The 10,778-nt window shown below is 49.4% G+C and overlaps 1 protein-coding gene across 1 annotated transcript in view; it reads left to right on the top strand.

Annotated features, from left to right (window-relative positions):
- The first annotated feature begins 5,915 nt into the window (after positions 1–5,915).
- PLXNC1 (plexin C1) overlaps positions 5,916–10,778 on the top strand; it is a 71,725-nt gene continuing 66,862 nt past the window's right edge. Inside the window, exon 1 of the mRNA XM_075428291.1 lies at positions 5,916–6,866. Coding sequence (XP_075284406.1) covers positions 5,916–6,866 — 951 coding nt within the window. The remainder of the gene's footprint in view (positions 6,867–10,778) is intronic.

Below are 10,778 nucleotides of genomic sequence, written 5' to 3'. Positions count from 1 at the left end.
CAACTTCCTGCAGGTTTCCGTGTCATATACCCCCACCACAAAGTGATGAAATTCCACTCTAAAAGCATTGTCGCTCCCTGTACTCACTGCTCCTGTTAAAAAAATTTTCAAGGACCGTGTTCTGACAGTCAGAACCCATCCCAAAATTTCCAGCCCTCGTTAGCTGGAGGCTGAGTCTGTTCATTATAACATGCTGGTCCCATGAAGTGAAGCATTAACCTGCATCCAGAGCACTCTGCTAGGTCAGAGATGTCCAGGCGTTGTGTAGAGCTCCAGCATTTCATCAGAACTGAGTATTCCCCTGGGCAGATGCTTTAGTGGGACTCCAGCAAAGCAAGGTTCTCCCTGGAGCCCATGGGCATATTGCTGGTGGATACAGCTGACACCACCCCACACAGATCCCCAAGGTGTTATAACAGCATAGTCCTCATTGGCTGTTATCAGCCTTCTCTCCAGATTTATCCACACTCTGGTCTCTCTTATCTAAAAGGATATTGTTCCCTTCCCTTCATCCGCTTCACATCCTTTCTCATCCTCCATGGTTTAACCTCTTTCCCTCAGTAATCCTCAGCATTAGCCTCATAATCTCTCCGCTTTTCCCTCTTGTCAAACCCACAAAGCTTTTCTTTTGCTCAAGCACCTTCTGTTCCAACTGGGGTTTTTTTGCCTTCTCAGAGGTTGTGGAGTCTCCTTCTCTGGAGATATTCAAGACCCGCCTGGACAGGGTCCTGTGCAGCCTGCTGTAGGTGGCCCTGCTTCAGCAGGGGGGTTGGACTAGATGACCCACAGGGGTGCCTTCCAACCCTGAACATTCTGTGATTCTGTGATTCTGTGACAGGCAGCACCAGAAAAATGAAATGATGTGCATACCTACCGAGGATGGAGGGACCTACCATGGTTTTGAGACACCTTTGTGCCTTCCTTATTCTGCATTGCCTCAGGTGTTGGCAAGATACACTGATACACTAAAACCATTCCCAAGTGACTATGGGCAAAGCTCTCTGTCCAGCAGTCCTTGTGTGCCAGGTACTGTTTGTGTGCATCCACACAGCAGATGCAAATACACCAGCAAATACCATTTTCAGGTATATTACCACACTCTGGCCAGCACCAACCAGTTGCATTGTTCTGCTTCAGCGTGGTACAAGACAGAAAATACCACCCATGAACCCTACCAGTTGTGAAAGAAAAAAAAAGAGATTGATATTGTTCAGCTCTCATTGCTTGTAGATAATTCATGGAGACATTATTTTGCTGGATGCCATGGTACAAACTTTTATAATAAATAAAATTAAAAAAAAAATCCTAGGTAAAACATAGCGGTTGATATGTATCTGCTCTGGAAGCTGAGATAAGCTGAGGATAAAAAACCATTATCTTCAGTTATGATGTTACCTGTACGGCATGTGTGCCTTCTCGTAATCCTGTCATTTTATCTCCCATGCATATAATGACTTTACTGGTGTAGATTCCCAACACTTCCTTGAAAGGTAAGTAATACTACTTCTCTCACAAACAGAGGAGGCAAGAACAGGGTTCAGAGAGGGATTATATAGGAAGGTTGTGGCACAGATCATCTAGAGCCCAGGTTTCCAGCTTGTGTTTCTGACACAAAATCAACCTTCTCAGTGTTGTTTTAATTTAGATTACGAACATTTTTCAATGTAGAGAAGAGCAAACTGTGTTTATCCTTTGTGTATATTCCTCAGTTCCTTCTCTATAACATCACTATTGTATCTCAAAATATCACTTTTGAAAAGCAAGGAAATGTAATGTGATTGAAATGTGTTTTCAATACATAGTCATGTCTTCCTGATCTCTTATCCAAAATTTTATAGCATTTATAATGGAGATAGCACTGAAACCTTCTTCCTTCCTTTGTTTCTTCCTCCCTCCCTCCCTTCTTTCCTTGTCCTTCCCACATCACAGATAGTATTAATACCTGTGAATATTTTAATACAGACAAGAATGACTAGTACATTCACAAATTCACGTCAATGTCCTCTACCTTCAGTTGCATTATTTACAGACCTTTCATAGTTAATTGCTCATTTTTCGCAATAGCGACTGGAATTTCCTCTCGAGGGTCACAGAGGCGTCTGTTCTTGAATCTGTCATTTCCTCTTTGTGAAGACCACCAAAAAAAAATGCAGAAGGGTCAGAAACTTTCAGATTAAACGATGCATAGAAACAAAACTGAAAAGCAGAACTAAAATCCAAATCTGCAAACTCAGTTTCAGTATTCAAATGCACTTACTTTGCCAGGAGGGGAATCCTTCTCAGCAAATCCTTTTGAAAAACTGCCCAGTATTTCCTTTTTATTTTGTCAACATTTAGTTACATTACAAAACTCACTTGACTATATAATGAGAAAAGCATTTATTTCAAGTATTACACTGCAGATAAAATGCATGTCAACATTAATTCTACCTATTATTACTTTGTAAATAGAAGGTTATTTACCCTTTGAGAAAAAAAATTTCAGAACTAAAAGGTAACCACATGCACTAAATAAACAAATGAAATCAAACCTTAATTGGGCTTGGAGTTTCAAAACAGGGAAAATATCAAAGTTAAGCTAAATAAATTAAACATAAAAAATAAATCTCATTTACTGAGTAATATTTTGGCAGATTCTCTGTGGAGTCACAAATTCAGATAAATTTAAGATGCAGATGGGAAATAAGGAGGAGGGAAGCAGGCAGATGAACTGTAGTGGGAAAGCAATCGTAAGTTAATTCAGGATGTGTTCTACCTAATACTGATGAAGATCTAAATAAGAGCTCTTTAAACTGTACATGTAGATCCAAGTCCTGGTGTGATTCACATTCTAACTTCAGATCTCATACGCCCGACTGAAATATATAAAGCTTGCTTCAGACAGCAAAGGAAGCTCAGTTTGGTTCCCTGGCTTCTTTACAAATTTTGGTGAGAGTGACAGAGCTAGGCAGCAACACTTTACAAAGTCTAACGTTAACAGGCAGACTTCCTTGCTTGCCCATTCTTCAGTGACTGAAAAATAAAACATAGTGCAACAATAGGGTAAAAACACCAACTGTGGAACTGACAGCCAAGAAAATACAGCAAGATGATTTGCCATTGTCTGCTTACATCTTACAAAAGTATTGTAGAATGGTTTGGGTTGGACGAGACTGTTAAACATCATCTAGTCACGGTCATCAGTTCATGCTGGAATCAGTTCAATCATGAACTGATTGCACTGTTTTCTGGTCTGCTATCTTAATAACAAACACTATACTCTGCAGCATTACAAAATAAACCTGTAGCTTCGCTTTCCATTTCCATAACATCAGCAGAAGATCAACTCTTCCGGTGTCCTGATGGGTATCTCTGGAAGAATGGGTTGAAGACAGGAGCTCCTATTTACTTCAGAGGCTTTGAAAGGAAATGAGATTACTTTGCTGCTTCAAGAACTGGGCCACTCATGAGCAAAACTTTATGCACTAATCCCCAGTGTAAAGCTGCTTCACTGGCTGTCAGAAGTGTACGCAAAACTAAACATTGCAAGACGAGGCTCTGGTCTGAGCTATTGCTTCCCTGGGAAGGGGGAGGAAGGAAGAGAAATAGAAAAGTGATACTGAATTGGGCTCTGATGTCTGTACCTGGCACAGGTGGGGTGCAGCCTCCTATCCTATCCTGTCCTGTCCTGTCCCATCACGTCCCATCCCATCCCGTCCCATCCCATCCCATCCCATCCCATCCCATCCCATCCCATCCCATCCCATCCCATCCCATCCCATCATGGCAACACCTGCTACCTCAAACAACTAGACTGTTTTCTTGTGACAGCAGGTATATGCAGTCCAGCCTTTCCAGGACCTAGAATAAGCAAAATTTGAAGCAGAACACTGCTATTTTGGCAGTCAGAGGAATCTGCAGCCTTAGGAGACATTGCCATTTTCCAAGACTAGAATAAGCCTGGCCTCACCCATTTAACCAAATCAGTAATTTGGTGAAGTACATGTGGCTTATTTTAAACATAAAGCCTGAGAAACAGGCTGTTTGGTCAGGCCCGAAAGCCAACATAAACAGAGCTCGGTGATTTTGCAGAGGCATGCCCACAGAAGGAGACCTATTGCTGGGTGTGCTCTGTGGCCAGGATCAAAGATGTCTTGCAAGATAAGAGGCTGGTGTGCTTTCCCAGTTAGTGTCAAATGTTGTGAGCAACACACAGATCACCAAGAGCTTTATATATGCGCTGAGAAGCAACTAGAAGGCAAGGTGGTGTACAGAGCACTCCTGTATGACATGTTCAGCCTCCTTTGCAAAGCCGTACAAATCGCATTTCTGTACACAACCTGTTCTGGTGATATCGGCAAGAGGATTTACTTCGCTTACGTGTTGACTAGTTCAGTCCTGCACTGGGAGCTGCAGGCAGGGTTTGTCAGTAGGCAGAGCATCTCTCTGCATCTGGCGAGAAGAAGCATTGTGCCATGATTCTGTTCCACATCCTCTGCGACGCTTTGCAGATTTTGGACGTGTTTTGGAGTCACTGCACAAGAGATAAGCAGAGCAGCTGTGGAGGGCTCTGAATTTCACGGCAATATTTGTCCTGAATCTCACGGTAATTTTTGTGCTAGACGCTGATTGCTGCAAGATGGTCAAACATTTTTGCTGACCAGAGCAGCATCAATTCTTGCACAATAACTGTTGCTGGGTACAGTAATGGAGAAAGATGATGAAAATTTGGTAACCGCGTTGCACTTCCTACTTGAAAATGCTGTGCTTGACTCCTTTATACAGAGGCTACTTTTGTTCCAGTTTTTACAGCTCCACTCCTTCCCGCTGTAAAGCGACTTTCAGACAAAAGCAGTGTGAATGGCGGGTCGGCTGTGCTCTTGGACACTGTGTCCTCTCCTCAGCAAGGGTGGCAACCGGCCCTGCGCCCATCCTCACCCCGAGTTTCAAGAGGCACCCAAGAGAGCACACTACAATGCATCTTTGCTACCTTTCGTAAGCCCATCTTCCATTTAAAATTCAGCACCGCGACCATTTACCGGCGGCTGAGCACGCAGCCTGCCCTTCTTGTTTTGGGGAGCCTTTGGCCAGCAACGACCCAGCGGGGAACCCAGCGCCCCGGCTGTGCGGCTGCGGGACCGTTTGCCCGCCCTGCCGGAGCCAGCCCAGAGCCTTTGTTCGGTCTCGGGCAGGGCCGGGAGGCTTCTGACCAGCGATCCGACCTTCCTGCTCCCGACCGGGCTGCGGGGCTGCCGGTCGGCAGGACGGCAGCGCGGAGCGGTGTCGCGGGCGTCAACCCGGGTTTCCGCGCCGGCAGCGGGCAGAGCCGGGCGCTGCCGGTGCCCAGCGGAGCCCGACCCCGCAGCCCGCAGCGGAGCGGTCCGCGGCCCGGCCCCCGCGCCGAGAGCCTTCATCCCCGCAGGGAGGCTGCAGGAGGGCGGGGAGCGAAGCAAAGCGGGGTGCGCGGGGGCCGCCCTGTCCCGGGGGGGGGTCCCCCATGAGGGACCGCGGGCTGGGCGCGCCGGGGGGGGGCGCGGAGGGTGCCGCTGCCTCGGCCAGCGGCCAGGCGAGGTGGCCCACCGGAGGCGCGGCGGGGGTCGGCCGCCTCCGCGTCCCGCCCCCGGCCCCGGTCCCCCGCAGCGCCACCGCCCCCCGTCCGCGGCGAGGCGGGCCGGGGCGGCGAGGGGGCGGCGGAGGGGGAGCGGCGGCGCGCGGCGGCGAGGTGGCTCGGCAGCCCTCCCGCAGGAGCCCGGCCCACCTCTCCCTCCCCGCCCCGACAGAGGAACTCCCCGCCCGCGCGCAGACCGGCCGCGGCGGAGGGAGAAGCGGCGGCGGCGGCGGCGCGCAGACCGGCCCCTCCGCGCAGCATGGCGCAGCGGCGCCCGCCGCCCGCCGCCGCCTGAAGCGCCCCGCGGCGCCGCGCCGAGCCCGCGCCCATGGCGGCGCCGCCGCCCGCCCTCAGCTGGGCGCTGCCCCTGCTGGCGGCGCTGGCGGGCGCCGGCGGCCCCCAGAGCTTCGAGCTGCCGGGGGCCCGCATCGACAACATCGAGGTGAGCGCCGGCGGCGTGCTGGTGGCGGGCGGCAGCTGCCTCTACGAGCTGCGGCCCGAGCTGCGGCCGCTCCGCCGCGTCGTGCCGGCGGCGGCCGGGCAGGGCTGCGGGGAGCCCCCCGGCGTGCGGAGCAACCTGCTGCTGCCCTATGTGGAGGCCGGGGGGGCGGGCGTGCTGCTGGCCGGCTGGACCCAGAAGGACGGCACCTGCGAGGTGTGGGAGCAGCCGGCCTACCGGCAGCGCCTGAACCGCAGCGAGGTGGTCAGCTGCCTGCCCGACGGCTCCACCGCCGGCGTCGTCTTCCAGCTGGCCGGCGCCTGGTACCTGGCCGTGGCGGCCACCTACTCGGCCGGCCGCTACGGGAGCCACCTGGGTTGCGAGCCCTCGCAGTCGGATGAGGCGACCGTCATCACGGTGCGCAGCATGCACAACCTGGAGTCCAAGGAGGAGCTGGGCATCATCAAGCGCAAGGAGGAGCCTCTGCACTTCGTCGACGCGCTCCGGTGGGGGGATCACCTCTTCTTCCCCTACTACAGCTTGAAGGCCAGGTTGAGCAACAACACGGAGCCACCCAGCATGGCTGTCCTGCGCCAGCTGCGCCCCTCGGAGGGCGGCCTGACTTTGCAAGGGCACGTGTATTTGGACTGCGGCTGCAGGAGCCTCATCGTGTCCTCCAGCCTCGTCCGCCGGGGCCAGCAGGGCTGGTGGGTGGGTGTGTTCAACCACGGCCACGGCGCCAAGGCCTGGAATGCCACCGCCGTCTGCATCTTCGGGATGGAGGAGGTGAAGGAGCAAGCCTGCGCGTCCACGCACTTCGTCATGAACGGGAGGAGCTGTGTAAGTCTGGGCATCGTTTTGCTAAGCTTTCCTCCTGCACGCCGCTGTTGTCGCTGTTGTTTTTGTGGCTGGTGTCGCTGTGCGTGGCCGATGGGGTGTCCCTGACCTGAAGGCACCTGAAGTTCACAGGGAACTTCAGAGCCTGCCAGGCTTTGCGCATCAGCCTGGGCTCCGTCAGACCTAATGATTACTCCAGCACTTTCTGTTTCTAAAAAGCTGATCAGTTACCAGCTCCTGGAGCGTCCTTCCCGCCTACAGCTCTGGGAAAGACATGTCTGAGGGAACACCTGGGGGCATCCTGGGTGAGGCCTGAGCCTCGGGCTCCTCACTCAATGCGCCCTTCTCTGTCAAGGATTAGTCGTGCTTCATTGTATTTTCCGTACAGCCTAGATAAAGCATCTCCTACCTTATTCTGTGCATTCACATCTCGTGTCGTTGCAGCTACATCGGAAATGGTAAAAAGCCCATCGGACTGACTGCTGTGCGCTGGGCTCTGTGTGTTGCTATCACCGTTGCTCACTAGTCATTTATGGGTGCTTGTTCGCTGGTAGGTGTTTCCCAAACCTCCCAGGACTGGCCTTGCTCGAGAGGGCTCACAGCCACCCCCCGAACCCGTAGGCGCAGCACACAGCAGTAGGCGATACAGCTCTGTTGCTGCGGTGGTTACATTTTCCCAAGCAGTGGTATCCCATGGAGATCCCCTCGTCACCTGCTTCTCTAACAGTCTCACTTCAGCTCCTTCCTCCTTTTGAGGGCGAGCTGTGCACACGGAGGGCAGTGTGGGCAAGGCTATCGGCTTTGCTGTGGTAGCTAGTAAAGTAAGAAACTAAAGACTAAATTCAAGAAGCTAAAAATGTAATTCAGGAGAAGAAGGTGCTTTTGCAAGGTTCGTCCATGCTTTTAAGTCATACTCAGAAGTCTTTTCAGAGCTGTGGTGAAAGGAACAACGCTGAAGAGTATTGGGGACAACCGCAGGGGATCAAGCAAGCCATCATAAAGCATGCCCTGGCCTTTTGCAGCTCCCCCACCATCCAGGGACTCTGCAGCTTAACCCCTGAATTCTTGCTGCGTTTCAATGGGAGTTTGTTGGAAACTTCTTGAAAGGAGTGTGGTAGATTTACTGTCGCTCCTTGGCTTCCCAAATCTAGCCCGTAGCAGAGCGCAGTGCTGAGATTCTTCCAAACATAAACAACCGAAGGGCACGTGTGTTAGAGGACGGAGTTGTGAATGAGAGCCCCGTATGTGGGTGAAACAACTGTGCTGAAGTAAATAGTGAAACTCTCGCAAGAGAGCCGGAGCCAATCCTTTGATTTCCAGTGCCAATTTATAGCTTACTGCATGATTTCTGTGCTCTTACAAGACAAACTTGCTGAATGAATTTGAAGTCTCATCCTCATCCCAAAATACCCGTTTCCTAGTTAGATTTTTAGTTTGCATTCCTTCCTCCTAATTACTCATGGGGTTTCTTCACGAGGTGCTTTCTGAGCCTGCAAAGCAAAAAAAAATAAAAAAATAAACCCCCCCTGGGTTTCTTTGCAAGGGATCCTTTGGAATCCTTTCCAAGCACTTTCCAAAGCCCCACGCTAGAAATTCCAGAAGAGTCGCATGGATTTTATAGAGTAAGATAATGCACATAAGGTGAGGCAAATGTTTCTGTGACTGGTGTTCCTCTCGGCCCCCTGACTCCGTTGCCTCCCAGTGCTTGAATATGAAAAATCAGTGATCCACTGTTTAAGAATCGATCTCATTCAGATCAGACTCCTGTGACTCCAGAGCTACTTTCCTGTCCCAGAAGACTCATTCCTCCTGGAAATGTAGACTATATTTGGCTACAGTGCAGAAGAATCCCAACTTTAAAAATTATTAAAAGGATTGTTTGCATAACATTATCTCTATAGCTATGGTGATGTTATTAATCATGGTATTTTGGCACAACAATAAATAAATAAAGTTTGCCACTGACAGGAAAGTGGTATTTTAATATTTTGTGAGATAGCAGGACATCTGAGTGTTGTGTAGTAATATGACCTATAACATTACATGGCTAATTATGCTCTCTTTTTAAGCTAATTATATGTGCTTATGGTGTATAAACATAGAAATAAATGCCTGTAGTTCAGCTTTAATATGTTTTTTATACTACAGAAGGTTAGGCTAGGCTATTGCGGAATAAGCTTGGAGATGACAGGCCCATATGCTGCTGCTTCTGGGTTGTTTTAGTCCAGATCCCTCTACCGTCTCTCACCAAATCATGGGAGTCCCTGCAAATGTGGAACACGCTCTTCTTGGACTCGGAGGTGCGTGGGCTTCAGAATTGGCAGGAAGATGGTGTGCAGCTTGTAGGAGAGGTGTGTGCAATACCTAGTGGTGGCTCTGGCCGGGGGGGAGTGCGTTGTAGCACGGAGCCGTCACCAGCACGTTGTAGTACAATGTGTAGGAATGGCAGCAAGCGACAGTACTTAACGTGTGCTTTGAAGCCCAGTCTTTTAAAGACTGCTGGTACTGAGCAAATGAGTGTGTTGCAGCGTGGTGGTTGCCTGGAGTGCAAGACCTGTATGGTGTTTGTGGCGGGTGGAGAATGCTGAATGTCAGCGTGGCTTTTGCATTGCGGATGCCTGGTGTTGTAGGGTGCTGCAGGTCTTTGCTGGGTGCAGCTGAATTCTGGAGCTCAGGTGTGAGGTGAGGTACGCTAATCATGAGCATGGGCACGGACTGTCAGTTTATGTAGGGATTGAAAATACATTTTTTTGCCCTGCAGGAATACAATTTTTGGTTGGAATATATGTTAGGGAGTAGCGGCAGTATGTTTTCCTTATGATCTTGTCATTCTTCAGATTTCTGTAATTATTCTGATTACATCTAGGCAAGACATCCTCTTACCTGTCTGCACTCACACAGCTTCTTGTATTTGCACTGTGTTGGCACTATGCTTCTCAGTTGTACACTGCAACAGGGACTTAGCCTGAGGTGTTGGTGGTCCTCAATTCCCTGCTATGCTACTGCTGCGTGTTCTGCTCTGAACTTGTTCCTGTAAGGTATTGAGCTTTCTGGCCCTAACCCAGTAAAGCACTTAAGGGCATATTTAACATTAAGCGTATAAGGAGTTTCATCATCTTCAGGGGAACTGCCCATGCATTTAAAGTTAAGCATGAACTTGAGTACTTTGCTGGATTGGAGCCAAATTATTCCGCATCCTGTAGGAACTCATTGTAGGTGTGTGATCTCTTTAGCCTCGCATTGCTACTTAGGCCAAAGTTGACATTTGTATTAAGTTTAATGCTGGATTTGGGTCTGTCATTGAAAATTAGTGAATTTTAAGATCCTTGCTTAGCAACATTACCAAAAAGTAGGTGACTGCTACATACTCTGTGGAGTTGCTGCTTATGAGAACTAGCTAATTCTGGTTTTGTTTTGTGCAGTAGTGTGCGCAAAGCATTTTGTCCTGTTTGGCTGTGTTTATTCCGAAGAGGTATAATACTGGCTTTCCAGAGACATGATCCCTAACTAGCGAGAGGCAAGTAGTGTCTTAGATGAAACTACTCTGAAAACATTTTCAGTTTTATACTCAGCTAGTTCTCCTCTGATCCACACGTCTCTTAGTTTTGATTATATCTACTTAAACACACTGTCAAGGTGTATGCGTTAATGGACTCACTAGCATAACCTGCATGTACGTAAGCACATCTTCTTCACAATTTCCTTCGTTAATAAATGTGAAATTGCCAAATCTCATTCTTCATTTCTTTTCAGAAACCTGGCTGAGCACTAACAAACATTTTTGGTGCATCACAATTATGAAATCAAAGCTACTTAGCCAGTACACAGGAGGAATCCTGGAATTTGTCACGAACTTGTTCTAGTAGCTAGTGAGGTTTAAGAAGACCTTTCTTTCTGTTGTTCCACAGCTGAATA

Source organism: Opisthocomus hoazin, chromosome 8, assembly GCF_030867145.1.
Source record: "Opisthocomus hoazin isolate bOpiHoa1 chromosome 8, bOpiHoa1.hap1, whole genome shotgun sequence".
In the NCBI taxonomy this organism is placed as follows: domain Eukaryota; kingdom Metazoa; phylum Chordata; class Aves; order Opisthocomiformes; family Opisthocomidae; genus Opisthocomus; species Opisthocomus hoazin.
This window is presented reverse-complemented; position numbering and strand designations above follow the sequence as displayed.